Raw genomic sequence first — 19216 nt, 5'->3', positions numbered from 1 at the left:
CACTACAAATCAGACAATTTTTTTCCTTTTTTCTGTTACTGAGCACATGGACGTTCTGCACAGCAGCAGATAAATACAAACACTTATGTCATATATTCAGTTTCTAAAATGTCTATAAAAGCTATCCATGTCTTCTGACAAAGGAAGACGTCGTCTTTTGCAGATACTGTAGACTCTCAGCCCCACACTGACTGACATCGTACGATCACTGTTCATTTTTCTCATAAATAACTGTTCCTATCATTCAGCTTGTTACAAAAGCTCATCTTGAATAACCATAAAAACTGAGTTAAAATCATCAGTCCAACTTATTAAAGGCAAATAAGTGATAACATTGTTTTGGGGCATCAGCAAAATAGTTTACTGTCACAGTGGAAGAAAATTGGTACAAGGTGCTCAAAATGTCAAATGAAAATAACATTGGATAACAGAATCCAATGGAAAACAATCAGAGAAGCAGCCAACTGGTAGAACTACAGAGATTTACACACATGTAGAAATGGCAAACTTGCAGAAACATGACTATTATTGTACAAGTTACAGCTATTCTATTTTAAGTTTTCATATTATTAAGTAAATCAGTCTCATGTATCTCACCATTACTTAATGGTGAAATACCAAAACATGATATTCCCATATAAACTTTTCTATCAAAACTATTGCAGAGTTATTACAACTGTAAACAAGCAGCTTTTGACTTATCAGTCTGACATGAATTATAAGAATTCCCAATTTAATATATTATCCATTTTAAAGGTCAGGAGCCCTCATGTACAAAAACTATGCAGATCTCCTATTATAACATGCTGTTCCTTTAAGTCCAGAAAACTTCTGTGGACTTCTGGCCATTCTGCACAACAATCGGACAATGTAAACTGACAAAATAACCAACAACATCTGTGTCATTAAAACAGCCCTTGGTGTTGACTGAACATCTGTCTGACAGAGTGAGTGATTTGCAGGTTGGTCCCCCTACATGTGCTCCAGGACTTAAGCTGGGCCAGGTTGCTGATCTTTCTGTTATGACCCCTAGAGAGCAGCACAGCCCCACCTCACAGGGCAGAAGAAGCGGCTGGTCAGCCCTGGAATCCAGAGAGGGATAAAAGAAAGGGTTGCACATATTCATCTTAAATCTAAAATGAGGTGTGCTCCAAATGATTGTTTTGCAAAACAATATTATGAATACTGACAAAGATAGACTTTCCATTCATGCTGTGGTTGATGGCATAATACAGAATTAATTAGTTGGCACTTAAAAAGTTTTATTCTAGCAGAATAAAATCAGTTCAGGTCTTATTCCACTAGGATAATCCCACTCTAAAAAATGTTAAATCCAACCTCAATCTTCATCAAACGTCCATCTTGGCTTTTCCCTGATTCCTTTTTGTCTGCAGCTCTGTCCACAGATCTAATTTCATGGGATTCACAGTGATATGAACCTTTTCTGGGTTGATTTGGTTGTTTTGGATCAGGAAATCTGGAAAAATAGCAAGTCCACAGCACTACAGGTCCTGCAATGTATGTAACAGTACGGTCCTTCTTTAATTAGACATACATTTTACTTACTTTTCTATATATCCTTCATGGTCATATACATTTTAGTTTTTCACGTAACATTCTTTTTCCCTCTGCAATTTTTCTTGTTGTTTCTAAGGGTGAAACAATTAATTAGTTGGATTAATTGTTATGAATTGATTATTGAAATAATTGTCAACTATTTTAATAATTTAGCAACGGACTAGTGACCTGTTCAGTGTAACTTGTCTCTCACCCATTGACTGCTGGAGGCACCAGCACCCCTGGTGACCCCGCGAGGCGTGTATGATGATGGATGGATAAGTTAGTAATCGATTCATATTTAACTAGATTATAGATACTCAAAAAAATGCCATTTGTTGAAAAAAACAACACATTCATAGCAGAAACTAAGTCAAAACTATCCAAAAATATATACATTTTGAGTTGAAGAAAAATAAATCTGTAAAAATGTTCTATCCAGAACTTAAGGTGGCAATTCTAGATTCTTGTCAGCGCCTGGAGATGTCTGAATCATTCCTGCACGTATGCATGTGTTTTCCATTGCCCCCGCCCCATTCTCTCCCTACTCAGACTGCATGTTCTCTGCAGCCAGTTTTTTTCTTTAAGGGGCCGGGACTATTCAACAGCCTGGCTCGCACATGGAATTTTTTCACTTCCTATTCTCAGTGAAGACATAACGGCTGTAGTCAGCACAGAGGAAGTGCTACAACATTTTGTCTGATTGCAGTCTCAGATCAGCTGAATTGAAGCTCAAACTGGAAACATGGATATCTGAACTGAGAGCAGATCCCGAACCTGCTTGAAGGAAGGCATCAGAGGGAGCATGTGAGTGAGAATGTTGAGCGTCACAGTGGAATTACTGAGGAATGTTTTCTTTAGGGTGGGCTTAGAAATGACTGGCTGAGCAACGGACTAGTGACGGACGGATTAACTGTAGTTAATGCTCAGCTATACGGATGGAGGCTCAATTTAAAAATCTGTAGATTTTTCGAGTATGTGAACCTTGACTACAGCATGGGAAAACTGGATTATACCCATGAAATACCTAACAAATCGCTCAGATGTACTTAAAGGATCAAATATGGTTTGATGAGGTTTACTAAGTGTAAGCTTCTCATTTATAGTGTTTTTACATCTTCTGTGGTGATAGAACATATCTACAGCATGTATTTTAAGTCTGTACCTGAAACATGAGCTAGTGCCATTAGAATAACGCATGTTAAAAGTTTTATATTTTATAGTTTGGGCTGATTAAACACTGTGAAACCTGATAACATTTTAATTATTTAGACCAAAATGATTAGCTACAGATAAGGTTTCAAACAATACCACACCCACTGAGATACCCAGAGAATGATGGAGAAAAACTAGCATGTTAGGTTGATAATTTTCTTTATTGTTCTATTTAGTCATATCTGTGTTGTTTTTTCCCCTATATACAACTGTATAAATTTCTATGTTTGCAATTATTATTTGCTGATAATACACTGGAATTTCCCCAGTTAGAATCATTTTATTCTATTCTGGTAAAACCCATTGACATTATTCTTATGCATAGTCACAGTGAAAATAGTAGTTTAGAGTTTCACATATCAGGACATAATGAAAAACAATCTGGCTTTTGTTCTAAATGTTACAAGTTTTAAAATACAAAAGATTCTACACTCTGATTTTGTCAGAGGAATTTCATTCTACTCGTCAAACTCATTTCCAGCAAATTAAAAAGCACACCAGTGCACAGATGAAAGTTAGCAGTTCACTCTTTAAAGTGAACTGCTTTACTAAAGATAGACAATTTTTTAAAGGTCTTCCATCCATCCATCCATCGTCTGCTGCTTATCCAAGGTCGGGCTGCAGGGGTAGCAACTTAAGAAGGGAGGCCCAGACTTCCCTCTCCCCAGCCACTTCTTCCGGCTCCTCCGGGGGAATCCCGAGGCGTTCCCAGGCCAGCCAGGAGACATAGTCCCTCCAGCATGTCCTGGGTCTTCCCCAGGGCCTCCTCCCGGTGGGACGTGCCCAAAATACCTCACCAGGGAGGCGTCCAGGAGGCATCCTGACCAGATCCACGAGCCACCTCAACTGCCTCCTCTCGATGTGGAGGAGCAGTGGCTCTACTCTGAGTCCCTCCCGGATGACCGAGCTTGTCTCTCTAAGGGAGAGCCCAGCCACCCTATGGAGGAAACCCATTTTGGCCGCTTGTATCTGAGCTCTTGAGCTTTGGATCATGACCAAAAGAACATGACCATAGATGAGGGTAGTGTTAAAACTTAGAAGAATAAACTTCACTTGGCTTGTTAATTTTCCTCTAGTCTCCCAGATCCTGGGACTCCACATGCACAGGGGAAATAATAAAGAAACAACCATTCTACATCAGACTTCAGATATATCTAGAGTTTTATCCAGAGAACTCAATGCATACAGAATGTTACATCAGCATTACACCCAGATCAATGTTCCCTCTAATTTTTCATGTGTCTGGGCATACACACAAGCTTCCTGGGCAAACTGAGGACCACTGTGAGCATCATCAGTGTACACGGCGTGGCCACGCACAAGTATCATAAATCTGGGATCATAGAAAGTTGCATGGTTTATTAAAAAAATCTAATTACATCAGTAATTTTCATTCGTTTGCTTTTAATTTAAGTGATTTGCTCAATTAAAATAAAAAAAAGAAAAGAAAACATTGCTGTTCATGAGATGCATGCTATAAGTAAGAGTCCTGCTTCAGCCATGGTGAGAAATGAGACATTACACCTTTCAGACATAAATGTTTGTTCATATTAAAACATTCATATTTTGTACAATGAAATGTTTTCTGTAGCTTGTGATGCAGTATAAATTCTTGTAAAATATTTAATTACAGTTTTTTTCACGTCTGCCCTTCTCACGTCTTCTCACTTCTCCAGTGGTTGTACACTTAGCCCAGGTTGATGGGTCAGTCTGCTTCTTGCTTTATGTACTTGAATTCAGCATATTGACTATTAATGGCCTCCATAATCTGTGGGTGGAGGAGAATGGCCTCATACTTCTTTGCCAGTGTACAAATGTCTGCTTATCTATAGTCAAAAGTCTGAACTCAACATTTCAATATCAAATGCAGACCATTCCTTTCATTTGATTCGATTCCATTTGATCTAGAAGAAGTGCATTTCTTTCTTTTTTACTTTGGCTTGGTGAGTGGATGTCCCACGTAGACATGATAAGGTGATGGCTTTCACGTTTCTTAACTCTACCGCACTATTCTCACCTGCACGGCACATATGACCAAGGCACGTAACCCACGTACACACAGCCAATCAGCATGCGCTGATTGGCTGCGTAGCGAAAGTGAACCGTATCGTATCATTGGCTGGATTCCTGTCACTCACTGAGTTCGATCGCAAAGTAGTACGGAAAAAATTTTTTATTGGTCCATAGTCAAAACTGATGTCTGAGCTCAATGTCCACTTTACGTTGGACTTTATTTTATGCGCTACATAGATTTTCTTGTGCGCTGAGAATATGTGAGCAGTGCGCGATTGCGCAGGCGCGCAGCTTAGAGGGAACATTGACCCAGATCATCAAGAAGTCCAACACATGACAAAACATAGAATTACCTGCAATGAGTTGAAAGGGAAAGACAAAAATGCATTTTTGGGAATTGCTCACTCGGGCGCAAACAAAGAAATTCGATCTTCTGCTGTAAAACAGATCTCTCTATAATTGGAGCACACTCTCCAATCCCCCTTTTTAAAAAGGGCGACCACCACCCCAGTCTGCCAATCCAGGGGAACTGCCCCCGATGTCCATGCAATACTGCAGAGTCGCGTCAGAGTCGCGTCAGCCAACACAACCCTACAACATCTAGAGCCTTTAGAAACTCTGGGCGAATCTCATCCACCCCGGAGGCCCTGCCACTGAGGAGCTTTTTAACCACCTTGGTGACCTCATTCCCAGAGATTGGAGAGCCCAACCCAGAGTCCCCAGGCTCAGCTTCCTCAATGGAAGGCATGCCGGCCCACAACATCCCAAGTTGAGGTCAGCAGCACACCATCCCCACTATAAACAGTGTTGGTGCTGCACTGCTTCCCCCTCCTGAGACACCGGATGGTGGACCAGAATCGCCTCGAAGACATGCAGAAGTCTTTCTCCATTGCCTCTCCAAACTACTCCCACACCCGAGTTTTTGCCTCAGCAACCACCTGAGCCGCACACCGCTTCACCTGCCGGTACCCATCAGCTGCTTCCGGAGTCCCACAGGCCAAAAAGGCCCGATAGGACTCCTTCTTCAGCCTGACAGCATCCCTCATTGAAGCTGTCTGTCAACGGGTTTGAGGGTTGCTGCCACGACAGGCACCGACAACCTTTCGACCACAGCTCTGATAAGCCGCCTCGACAATGGAGGCACGAAACATGGTCCACTCAAACTCAATGTCCCCGACAGCCCCGGGGACGTGTTTGCAGCTCTGCCGGAGATGGGAGTTAAAGCTCCGTCTCACAGAGGACTCCGCCAGACGTTCCCAGCAGACCCTCACAACATGTATGGGCCTGCCAGGTCTGACTGGCATCCTTCCCCACCACCAGAGCCAACTCACCACCAGGTAGTGGTCAGTGGACAACTCCGCACCTCTCTTCACCCGAGTGTCCAAGACATATGGCCGCAGATCCGATGAAACGATGACAAAATCGATCATCAAACTGTGGCCTAGGGTGTCCTGGTGCCAAGCGCACATATGGAACCCTTATGCCTGAACATAGTGTTCGTTATGGACAATCCGTGATGAGCACATAAGTCCAACAACAGAACACCACTCGAGTTCAGATCGGGGGGAGCGTTCCTCCCAATCATGCCCCTCCAGGTCTCACTGTCATTGCCCGCGTGAGCGTTGAAGTCCCCCAGCAGAACGAGGGAGTCTCCAGGTGGGGCACTCTCCAGTACCCCCTCTAAGGACTCCAAAAAGGGTGGGCAGGCTGAACTGTCATTCAGCACGTAAGCACAAATGACACTCAGAACCTGTCCCCCCACCCGTAGGCAGAGGGAGGCTACCCTCTCGTTCACCGGGGTAAGCCCCAGTGTACAGGTGCCGAGATGGGGAGCAACAAGTATGCCCACCCCTGCCTGACGTCTCTCACCATGGCAACTCCAGAGTGGAAGTACATCCAGCCCCTCTCAAGGAGACTGGTTCCAGAACCAGAGCCATGCGTCGAGGTGAGACCGACTGTTTCTAGCCGGAACCTCTCAGCCTCACACACCAGCTCCGGCTCCTTCCCCACCAGAGAAGTGACATTCCACGTCCCAAGAGCCAGCTTCTGCAACCAAGGATCAGACCGCCAGGACCCCTTCCCTCGGCCACCACCCATCACACACTGCACCCGACGCCTTTGGCCCATTTCATAGGTGGTGGGCCCATGGGAGGAGGGACCCATGTTTCCTCTTTGGGCTGGGCCCAGCCGGGCTCCATGGGTAAAAGCCCGGCAACCAGGTGCTCACCAACGTGCCCCACCTCCAGACCTGGCTCCAGAGTGGGGCCCCGGTGACCCTCATCCAGGCGAGGAAAATGAGATCCAATCTTCTTATTCATTATTGGGGTCTTCAGGCTGCACTTTGTCTGGTCCCTCACCTAGGACCTGTCTGCCTTGGGTGATCCTACCAGGGGCATGAAGCCCCAGACAGGAAAGCTTTTAGGATTTTTGGGACACTCAAACCCCTCCACCACGATAAGGTGGTAGCCCGAGGAGGAGTTTAAAGGTCTTGTTATCTTAATAAATACAGAAGTATATTGATATTATACCTGCTGCCATCATCTGTTTTGGAGCAAAGTGCTTCCTCTCATGACCAATGATTGGCCAGTGCCACTGTGAAGTTATGAAAACATTTGTTTAAGTAAGGAACACGTGAGCCATCTGATTCTTCTCAGTGTAATTTATGAAAGCAAATGGTGACTGATCAATAATATGCTCACATAATGGCTCAGCTCTGCAGAGAAAAGACAATTACTACAAAGTGAGAAGTTTTATGAAGTATGTTAGCAGGTTGTGGGTTAGTCCTGAAGGTGAACATGTATCCTGTCCGTTATAGAACCATTATTTATGCATTACATAATATCAGTTAAGACTGCTAGACTGTTGAGAATGGTGTTTGTCATAATATCTGCATATGCCTCTGACCTTTCTCCAACAGTCCCTATCACACAGTGTGAACCACCAGCATCAACAGGCCATAAGCAGACATAAAACCCACCGTCTGTACAAGGTTAAAAATGTTGATCAGTCCAAGGTCTTTAATAATGTTCACATTAACATTTTATTGTTCTTAAAATTCATAAGAGCATCACATAAATGCCTGAAGCATCAACCTGTGATGTTTCAACAATAAGCTGTCCGGTTTCAGCAGATTGGACATTTCAGGATCGAGTTGAAACGGAGAGAGATAAGAGGTAGTAGAAGATACAAACAAGGATACATCTTTAAAGGCATCTCACAGTTGACTCCAATATGAAATCAATCTGGTGTTTCTGAGTATTATGACTCCATAATAGAACTGCAAAGATATTTAAAACAAAATTTCTTTGTGACTTCTTCTCCTGCAGGTACAGCTTTAGGCTGGTCTACATTTTCTCCTATAACTTGTTCCAATTCTGTGGTCACACATGGATCCTGGCTAACACCATCGCAAGATTTTTTACCTTTGGTCAAGGTAAGTCAAAAAGAATAAAATATGATCATCCTTCTGCATCACCATCTTTTCCCAAAAGAAAGCTGGATCTATCTGGTTGAAGCCAAGTGGCACTGTCAGCAACTTGTTTGCTGGTTTCTCCACTTTACATTGAGTTTATTGAACAGTTGAGGGTCATGAAAGTGGGGTCTTAATGAGCAACAGAGTTGGAATGAAAGTAACTGAACTCTGCAACAATCATTTTATCAAATAGTGCCTCTGTTGATGGTTTCTTCTTGTTAATATGTAACAGGTGTTATTCTCCACTGTTGCCCGGTACTTGCTTAGGGTGGTGGATAGGTTCAAGGAAGATTGAACTGAATGGTTTCCTTGGATAGGCAAGCCTTCCTGTCCTGGGATCATTAACTGTGGAATGGGAAACTAAACTGTACTGGATTTGAATCTGAATCTGCTAAATTAGAATGAGCTGAAATTCATCAAATGGATCTCATAAACTGTTTAAAATGCAATGTTTAGATGCAACCCGTTTACCTTATAAAGTTTCTGTGGAAATAACACTGAACTGAAGTGACATTAATGTAAAAAAAAGAGGGAGGAGTGCTTGCTAACTAGAAATAAATTGAAGCTTGTTTTTATGAAAGAAGTTCTGGATTACTGATAACTTTTGGCCTTCACCTGGGAAATAGAGAGAACAAAACTGCAGTTTAGCAGAAGAAAAACAGCCTGAGGAAGCCTTTAAATTCTGACATTTACAGAAGGATGCTTCTTTAAATTTTTATTGTTTTCTTTTTTTGAAGTTGTTAATTTACCAATATACAGCAAATATTTTTCTGAAAAATCAAACTGAACATCAGAATGATGGTTGTTGGCATCAGGCGAGATGGTTTGTTAATTTTAGAACCTACCATTCTACTAGAACTTTCACGAGAGGTGGACGGATTACAGTTTTCTGATCAAGAAAAAGCCTGAGTTGCTGATTCCGAATTTGGCTGATACTAATTTTTTCTCTAAAAGTTGCTAAATTTAAAGACAAAATTGCTAAGTTGTCAACAGTAGGGTTGTCATGAAATGCAGGTATAGTGAGGCAGACGCAGCAGACCCAGACTGAAATGAAAAGAAGATGATTTAATGATGAAAAACGTCCAGATCACAATCCAAAAAACCAGGCAGCACAGCTGAGCAGAAACTAAGGCTCAACACTGGTAGCAACAAGTATACGAATGGACAGCACAGTAGAAACAGACTGACTGGTACGACAAGACGAGGAACAAGGAACACAGGTGGGGTTAAATACACAGAACGAGAAACACCTGGGAACAATCAAGGGATAGACAGGACAACACGGAGACTCGGAGGCACAGAAACTCAAAATAAACACACAGAAAACTCAAATCCTGACAGGGGTGAGTATTATTAATAGTGCTCCATAAACATGACCTGGTGGGTATGTCAGTCAGTCCTCTCATGGCAGAGCAGAAGAAAACAGTGGCTGATTTTCAGACCTTTGATAAGGTGTGTACTCAGCCATCTTTCAGCTTTACTCAAAATGGTTTGAAAAATAAAAACTGGGAATTTTGCTCCAAGTATTCATAGTCAATGTATTCATAACGTCTTTCATCTAACAGGAGTGTAATGAACAATACCTAAAACCCACAAGACGAGATGCAATATTGAGTTCACCAAAGCGGGACTAAAACTGAACAACATTTTAACAACAGTTTCAAGACAAGATCAAATTTGTGACAAAACAGTCTTTCATATATTTAGAAGTTTTGTCACAAATTCAACTGATAGCTTTCTTTTTCTGATTTCTTGAATCTCCTCAGACTTTGGAGCAGAACTTTAGCTATGTGTGCCCTTCTAAATTTTCATAAAGAAATATGACATTCAGACCTAACTTCCCCAAAACTGAACATATACAAAAAAGAACTAAAAAATAAGTAAACTATTCTTTTTCTTTATGTTCTTTGCAAATTTTATGCCTTCATAAAAAGTCCAAATAAGGTCATTATTGGGAGCCTGGGTGTTTAGGTTCTTTTGTAGTTTGATTTCATTCTACTTTCATTATTACTTTGTGTTACTATCATATTTTGGTTAGATCTGTCTTGTTCCTGTTTTCCTTTAGTTCTTAGTGCTTCTAGTTATGTTCAATTATTACATGTATTGACACCCACACCTGCAATTACTTCGCTCATCAGCACAGGTATTTTGTTCAGCATTCAACCTTCCTAATATTTAAGCCTTTGTTTCTGACTCATTAGTATCCATTCATCTTCTGTCATCTTTCTCGTTTGCTCCCCATCGTTGGTGCCTCTTTAACTTCCTTTTTTGCCTTTCTCTGAAAATTAAAATTATTCATTTGCAAAAAATCACAAAAAATTAACTCTACGTTACGTGCCTGCTTCTTAATGGGTCCACTCTAAAAACATTGAACATGACAGAACTATCCGGCCGGTAGGACCCAGCAGAATTCCTGTATTTCATAGAATTTAAACAATTACAACTGATTTGGAAAATAATTAATTGACACCATTGCAAAACCACTCTCACTACCTGGAAGATTTGCTTTGTGGCGCCAAAGTAAATGAGGCCAGAGTTGATTCCAAATCTCCTTTCCATAGGCTTAACGGAGTGGCACCATCAGGCAGCTCTGCCAGTAATGGGTGGCAATCCACCTCCAGCTTAGCTAGAGCTCCCAGCCTTCTTTCCTTCTCCATAATTCCTGGTCTTGGTCTCCAGATCTCCAGCTGCGGCTTCATCTTCAGCAGCCACAGTCATGTCTCCTGCACCAGTCTTGTCTCCATCTATATTCTTAGCTGGAAACAATACCAGAACCCATTCTTACGTCAGCAGCAGCACCTCGGGCTGTGAAGCCAGGTTGTACGGCTAGCTCCCGGGCTCCAGACTACCCAGTCTCCCAAGCTCCACAGTGTTTTCCAGTCTCCTGAGTACCACAATTTTCTCCAGCCCTCTGCCTCTGAGGAATACAAGGGCGACCCCCCTCTGTTCCCAGTGCCACTACGTGATTCGCCAGCTCCTGAGCCTCTACATCAGTCTAAGATATACAACAGTCTTGAGGGGAGGATTTTAAGGCCCTTCAGCTGCCGCCAGCACTTGAAGTTTCACCAATGCTGGTGAAACTTAAAGCAAACTTCAACTGCAGTCATAGCCAACAACTCTGGCCTTGAGCTCTTTGTAGAGATAGAATGCTGTTCTTTGGTTCTAAAGTATTAAGAAGTCTTCTAAATCCCAGATTTTCCATAACAGAAAATGGCCTCATATTCTAATAAAGCTGCAATAAAAATGTCAATGTATGCTATTATTGCTGCAGCACGCACGAGTGTGGAAGCTGAGATGCACAAACATTTTTCAGCATGTCTGCAGTGTTGGTAATTTCTTCACTTGTGATAGACCCGAAGGTCTCTTTGCGTTATGCTGGTGTTAGTCATGGTGCATAGTAATATATTCTTGAAGTGTTTACATATTGTTCATGTCTTGTCTGTCACTCTGTTGCCGTTTCTCATTTCTACTGGAAACACAAAATGCTCCCAAACAAGTACTGGGGGTAACTTCTATTGCAACTTTATCAGGTGAAGCCACGCTGACTCGGACTGGCTTTACTACTGATCATTGTTTAAACTCCACAGCCTACCTGCGTGTTGTTACTGAACATGTCCACCCTTTCATGACAATGACCAGTGTCCAAATCTTCTAATAATTGCTTCCAGCAGGATAAAGTTATAAAGACCCAGCTTATCTCAAAATGACAATAAATTCATGTACTTAAAAGGCTTCCACAGTCACCAAATCCAAGCAGTTTTAAAAGTAAACTGCTTGTATCCAAAGACGGTTTTAGCAAGCTGTACCTAATAAAAGCTGTTGTGAGTGAAAGTAAGACTCCTCTCAGATGTTTCTCTAGTTTAGTTGCCTTTGGCGATCATTGCAGATGCTCTGGCAGACACATTCTACTCCGTGGGCTTTGTGATGAGCCTGTGCCAGCTGCTCTCCATCCTGGAGATCTTCCACATCGCAGATGGCATCGAGAAGGCTCGGCTCCTTCCTCGCTTCATCCAAGTGTGTGCAGCAGTTCACCTCTTTATTGATGTCATTTTAATTCTGACCAATCTCTGGTTTCATTGTGATTTCTTTGGTTAGGTGATTGAGAAAAACATTCTGCTGATTGTGGTCATCATGTTGGAAGAGATCCAAAGTAAGCCAGTGGTGTGTGTGCAGTTTTTCCTGTGGAATATACTGGCCCTCTTACGGTAAGCAAACAGCCAGTCACATATCTTTTGAGCACCATGCCCGTTTCACTCAGATCTTTAAAAGTAAAGATACGATTTTTGTAATAAATAGGTATTTGTTCAATTTTGCATATAAAAATTGATCAGTTAGTTGGATTCTTCACACTAAACCGATTCTATATTCTTCAAGCCAATCAAAGTGAATGTAAGGCTGCAGAAACTCAATAAGAAACCAAAAGCAAAAAATATATTATTTGATGTAAGTAATTGTAACTGCGCACCCATGCTTATTACTTAATCTGTGATACCTAGTTAAAAAAAACAACAGTATTTTGTTTTCTTTGTCACATAATATCTCTTTCACATTTATTGCATTATCTCTTTGTACACGATGTCACTTTATTATTTCCAAATCAAAAGAATTAGTTGGAGCTGTTTTCACATTTCCATTCCTAGCTAATGGCAGGAGTAGATGTTTAAGCTTTCACAAATGTAGATGCATCATCCAACGACGCTATAAGTGCAATTTCATTAAACAAGAGCATTCTTATCTTGAATGAAATTTTTTGCCACGTTAAATGTAATAAGCCTCCATATTTTATGTCTGTTGTAGTTTTTGAGCCAGAAGGATTTTAGCAATGTCTTGTTATAATTCATGCAAGTTAAAATCACCTAATTTTCGTCGGCCCATTTATTTTCTTCCCATACCTACTCTATGGTATTCAGATCAGAACTTCGAGGTCTGTTTTTACAAAGGTTCAGAGGCTTTTGGGGATACTGCTTGCTAACACTAAATTATTTTTTGTTTTGTGCTGCTGTGCCTCAGTTAAAAAAAACAACTCTTTCTGATGCTGGCTGGAATTTAACTTTGCTTCCTTCAGTTAAAGCACAATTAGAGGAAGTGGATTTGTGTAGAAATACAACTAAAGAGGACATTGCCAACTGTAATGTCCAAACACACTTCCCTTATCACATCAAAGAGTGCAACACACTGCATATCCATGTTGTCACATCTTGTGTGTCGTCTGTACTTCAGGTACCCCTATGAACTTCTGTGTGTTGTGAAAAGACCTTCCGTTGCCATGTTGTGGAGCCGTTACTCTCTTTGGATCCCCCTATACATCCTGTCAGTTGTCATTGAAGGTGAGTCTGCTTCAGAACTCTGAATGCATGCTGTGCCTTGAAAATTATGATGTCCCCTAAAATGTTTCGCATGTCACCTTACAACCAGGAACTTCATTGTATTTCACTTTACATCACAGAGTAACATAAAGTTGTAAATATGAAGCAAAAGGAAAATGCAGAAGACCTGAGACTAAGGCAGAGATTCCACCACGCTGCAGTTGTTTTAAAATGGCCTATTTAAAGTCCAGATTAAAATGCAACTGAGAATCTGTGGCAAAACTTCAGCCAATCAGGTGCTGAGAAGGAAAAGATCTTCAGCTTACTGGTTCCACAGAGTCTATAGCTGAAACTGCAACCAATGATGGTTCTGCAGCAGGGGTGTCCAAATTTATTGTCCCATGGGCCAAAATATGCAAGTTAAAAGTACAAGGACACAGTACAAAGATAAAAACTATAACTTTTTGAAAAGCCGACTCTACAAAAAATTTTCAGTTTTTTACCTGCTGCACATCAAATTATGTAGAATTTTACTGAAACAAAGTAGTACATCTTTTTGTAGGAAAGAGGTTGTCATATTAGAAACTACACACTTGACCCACATGCAGAAACACAAATAGGAGATGGAAAATGACTCAGATGAATAAAGTTTATTTGTTCAAACATAAATAATTGGCGTGGTTTGTGATTTGTCTTGGAGGCCACTGGATTAGAATTGGCTCTGTGCTGCAGGCAGAAAAAGGAGAGGTGAGAGGAATGTTGAACTGACACAAACAAAATTAAGGAACAAGCTTATTGGGAGAGGTGAGGAGCATCTGCTGGGAAGGGGAACTGAGGTCGGGAAAGCTGACGGGGGGGAAAGAGGCGTCTGGTACAGGGTCCGATGGTTGGAGGATTCTCTGGGGGGGGCGCAGATAGGATAGTCGTTGGAGAGCGAGCAGGTAATCACATATCTGTAGGATGAGGAGTGGGTCTCGGCCAGTTTAGATTGTGTTCCAGAAATCTCTTTAGCGGAGGTTCTTGGGTTATGGATAGATCGCAGGTTTCACAAGGGGACTTCTCAGGGCACCACAAGAAGTAGTCCTGCAAGGAGATATAGAAAGACAAAATTCAGGCTGTTAGAAACACGGATAAAACACTGAGAACTAAGTTCAGGGGGCTTAGAGTACCATTAGAGGTTTACACTCAAGCGCTGGAGAACCGGCTGCCCGCTCCTCTTATGCTGGTGGTGATGATGCCAATTACACACAGGAGTGCGGGAACCACCAACAGACTGCAGCCTCCTGGCTCCTCCTGGTGGAAAAGAGAAAAGGCTCCCTACAAAACCAGATGCCAGCACCCAACAGAGGTCAAAGTTAAGGCAAAATCTGAAAAGGACTGTCTTATGTTTGTCTCACTGAAAGAAAAGTATCCAGCTTGAACATTATGTGGGACTCAATTGGAAAAAGAATGTACAAAAATTCTATCTTCAGTACAAGAACAGGATGTGCGTCACTGTTTCTCTGGAAATGGCTGCTGTACTTTATATACATTTATATTGATCCTTTTATGATTATTTATTTATTATTGGAGCCTTACAATGGAATCTCTTTAAATTTGTATATTTTAAATGTACAGTTGAATGACAATAAAATCTGTCTATGTCCATGTGTTTGATCAAGCTTAATAAATTAATTAAGTGCAAATTTGGGTGCATTAAAGTCTGCTTTAGAATAAAACTCACTGGATGAATGCAGTCTGATTTACTATGTGTTGTACCCAACTAATTTTGTCCAAATGAAATAATCTCCTTCCACCACTTTTGCTGGAGAGGCCAATCTTCAATTAAAGTCCAAAGGCTGCCAATGGCCCCTCATCCGCACTTTGGACACCCCGTTCAACAGAATCCTGACTGGAAACAAATGTACAGCCACACTTTCCCTTTTGTAAAGTTGGGTAACATTCTCCACTTGTGAAGCAGGAGCCTAAGGGGCATGAATGGTTTTATAAAATCTTGAATGTGAGCTACTGATCAACAACACACTAGGTGTTCTGATGTGCAGGGGAGGTTGTGAGAAACTACAGGGAATGGAATACCAAAGAACTACAGATTATAAAACAGGATGTGTGTGAAAACATCTCATTCCAGCTGTGTGTGTGGTTGTGGGCTGCTGACCTGTGCAGTTAGTCAGGTTAAGCTGAGGCCAGTTCTCTCTGTTCTCCAGGTTTCATTATTTATGAGGCACTGCCATACCTGAAGCCATCAGCCCCCCACTTTCCCTGCCTGCTGCTGGTCTATCTGCCGCTTCTCGCTATGGGTAAGGAAAGAAAGCAGTCCGAATGAAAACACACACACACTGCATGGGGCCTTCATTACGTTGCTTTCACTTTTCTGACATTTTATCCTCATCCTATCTCAAAAGTTCTCTCTTATAAAGATGCCTTTGGGCTCTGATGGACATTAGAATCCACTCCTGATGTTCTTTGAAGATTCTCCTGGATTTTTTTTTCTTTTTTTTTTTCCTTTATTTAACCAGGTAAACCCCATTGAGATCTGGATCTCATTTTCAAGAGGGACCTGGGCAGAAGTCTGCAATACACAGCAACCTGGCTACAAAATAAAACCAATAAATACATATGCACAAGTATAAAGCAATAAAACAAGTTAAAAGCAGTGACAGTTACATAGACTCTTGTTGCCTATCTTTAAGAACCATTCAAAATCATTTCCAACATCTTGAGTACTGACTGAAGTTGATTCCAGGCTGTAGGAGCCATCATACTGAATGCTTGCTTCCCTTTTTCAGTTCGAAGATGTGGAACATGCAAAGGAATAAAGTTGTTGGAGCGTAATGAATGAGAATTAACAGAGCTATGTAAGAGAGTGCTTAAATATGCTGGGGTTAGGCCGAGTAGAGATTTGTATATGAAGATCATGAAATGATTGTTTCTCCATGCACTTAATGGAGGCAATTCAGCTTTTGCATACAAATCAAAATGATGTGTAACTACCAGTTATAAATCTTAAAGCACAATGATACACAGTGTTCAATGTTTGAAGACAGAGATGAAGAATGGCAGTACATTATTAAATCATCTGCATCAAAATGCTAAAAAGCATTTGACAAATTGTCACACAAGTTCTTTATATAAACAGAGAATAAAAGTGGACCAAGAACTGAGCCTTCAGGCACACCATTTAAAATTGTGAGAATTGAAGAAGTAAAGTCAATTACTTTCAATTAAAAGTGTGTGATTTACTGTGTCAAATGCCTTTGATAAATCAATAAACAAAGCAAACACAATGTTTTTTGTTATCATGAACCTGTGTAAGATAATTGAAAACATTTAAAATAGCAGTAACAGTGTTATGTTTTTTCTAAAACCAGGCTGTACAGTTAGAATCTAAGAAAATCTTGAATTGATCTGGAATTAAGTTTTAAAATTTTTTTGCTTGGATACATAGTTTTGAGATTGGCCTGTAATTGTTTATCTGCGATGATTCCCCACCTTTAAATAGAGGCAAAACAAATGCTGATTTCCAGACATGTGGGATTATGTTAGATATTAGACTTAGATTAAAAATATGAGCACTGCTATAAACTCTGCAGCCAACTTTAGAAAAAAAAGGATCCAAGTTATCTGGCCCTGCTGATTTTCTGGTATCTATGTTATTCCATTTTCTAAGAACCTCAGCTGTACAAATAGAGGAAAAGTCAAAAGTGGTAAAGTTACAATGATAATTCAAAAACAGTTCATTAATATTTGCATTTTGGCTGAACGAATTTAAATCATCAAATAGAGAGCCTACAGAAGTGAAATGCTCATTGAAATAATTTAAAACTGCTAATTTATCAGACACCATGTTACTTTTGTTCCAAACAAAATTTGAAAAGTCACTCAGTGGTGCCTGCTCAGTAGCTGATTTGACTGTTTTCCAAAATTTCTTTGGATCATTTACATTTTTTGCCATTTCGGCAAGGAAATAGTCTGACTTTGCTTTCTTAATTAATGTGGTACATTTATTCCTCAATTTCCTAAAACAGAACCAGCTCTCCTCACTATTGTTTTTTCTTGCCCTAGTCCAAGCTGCATCTCTTTGTTTAAGCTGAGGAAAACTATGGATTATTTTACCCCTTCACTCTAATTTTATGTACAGGAACATGTTTATTTATTGATCTTAAAAGCTCTTCATGAAAATACTCCCAGGCAAAGTCTACATTATCTAAAAGAGAAACTCTATTCCAATTAAAAAGTAACAAGTCATGAACAAAAGCTTGCTCATTTAAGTGTTTTAAATCTCTTTTTGATCAAGATACTTGGCTTAGGTTTTGGTAACTTGAGATTTCTAACTACCTACAGCACAATGATCACTAAGGTCATTTGCAAAAACTCCTATTCCTGTATATTTATGCAGAGCATTTGTCATAATTAAGTCAAGGAGTGATGATTTTAGAGGGCATTTGTTATTAGGTCGGGTGGGGAAGTTAATTAACTGGGTAATGTTTAAAGAATCACAGATAGTTTTCTGAAGATGCTGTCAACCAGTCTAAATTTAGATCTCCTAACAAAACAAATTCATTATTGTTTCGGTCAGCTAGATATTTGTACAGATTAGGAAGTACATCACAGACAGCAGAAGGTGGTCGATAACATCCGATAACTGTGATATTCTGAGCCCTAGTGAATTCAATTGTCAAGGCTAGAAACTCAAATTGTTTTGGAATAGATACAGAGGACAGGAGTGTGACATGAAAGCTGTTCTTTACATAGCTGTAAGGCGATTGCAACAAAAACATTATGACCTTCTAACATTATGACCTTTATTTGTAATAGATTTGTTTAACCATGTTTCATTCAAAACTAAGATATGCGTATTGGTAGTTTCGATCCAGATTTTTACCAAGTCTATCTTAGGCAAGAGACTGCGAGAGTTAATATGTAATATACCAAGACCTGATCTGGTTTTGAATTCTTTCGGTGTGTCAAAGTTGACGGTGGCTAGGAGTCAAGGCTGACTATGGCAATCACTCAGGGCCAAATCAGAATAATAGATCTGGAATTTGAGCAATTTCTCTGGTTTATGTGTATTTGCTATTGCTTTGTGTTGTTCACATAAAAATACAAAAAGTATTTGGTCAAAAAAAGAGTTAGAGATAAAACCTGAGCCAGCCTTTCTAACAGCAGATGTGCTGGTGTTTCCTGCAGGAGGCTCGGTAACAGTCTGGCAGCTGCTGAAGGAGAGGAAACACCATCTGGAGAAACTCTACAAGAGGAAGAAGAAGAAATGACTGGATTCTTCGGGGACAATGGGATGACTCTGTTTTCAAACCTGCAATCCATTTCAAATGAACATTTCAGATTGCACAAAAGGAAAAAAAGAAATGGCAGATTTTTGCAGCAGTTTAATGAAGACATGTTTTTGACTGAACAAAGAACAACAGCAGCAGTTTCCACTCAAGTTTATCTCACCAAGTAGGGCAGATGATATGTACAAATGTTACCATGGTAACACCCCGCCTTGGATTCTGTGAGCTACCATCCGTAAGCTCTGGTCCACACGGCTTTCTTCTTGAACTCGGTGGACGACTTCAGACCCAGGAGAGCGTCTGGAACCAGATCAGAATATGGATGGTCAGATGGATACCAGAATGAATAAACCATTCCAAACTCA

At 40.6% G+C, this 19216-nt stretch overlaps 1 protein-coding gene across 2 annotated transcripts; it reads left to right on the top strand.

The window, feature by feature from the left end:
* Positions 1 to 2155: 2155 nt before the first annotated feature.
* Positions 2156 to 19216, top strand: hacd4 (3-hydroxyacyl-CoA dehydratase 4). Of its 2 annotated transcripts, XM_055056519.1 has the most exons (7): positions 2156 to 2364; positions 8112 to 8218; positions 12144 to 12271; positions 12353 to 12462; positions 13478 to 13584; positions 15768 to 15860; positions 18751 to 19216. In XM_055056519.1, coding segments are annotated over exons 1-7 (630 nt in total). In that variant the 5' UTR covers positions 2156 to 2362; the 3' UTR covers positions 18834 to 19216. The 2 variants fall into 2 exon arrangements, with proteins under 2 accessions (XP_054912494.1, XP_054912495.1); XM_055056520.1 differs by lacking the exons at positions 15768 to 15860; positions 18751 to 19216 and adding an exon at positions 14815 to 15248.

This window comes from Poeciliopsis prolifica, unplaced genomic scaffold (genome assembly GCF_027474105.1).
Source record: "Poeciliopsis prolifica strain line A6 unplaced genomic scaffold, Auburn_PproV2 SCAFFOLD045, whole genome shotgun sequence".
NCBI lineage: Eukaryota > Metazoa > Chordata > Actinopteri > Cyprinodontiformes > Poeciliidae > Poeciliopsis > Poeciliopsis prolifica.
Note: the sequence above shows the minus strand (reverse complement) of the source record. Positions and strands in the feature narration are given on the sequence as shown.

Coding starts and splice junctions, on each gene's coding strand:
- hacd4 (XM_055056519.1), top strand. Junction 8,219..12,143: donor ATTTTTTACCTTTGGTCAAG/GTAAGTCAAAAA, acceptor CGATCATTGCAG/ATGCTCTGGCAGACACATTC. Junction 15,861..18,750: donor TCTGCCGCTTCTCGCTATGG/GTAAGGAAAGAA, acceptor TGTTTCCTGCAG/GAGGCTCGGTAACAGTCTGG.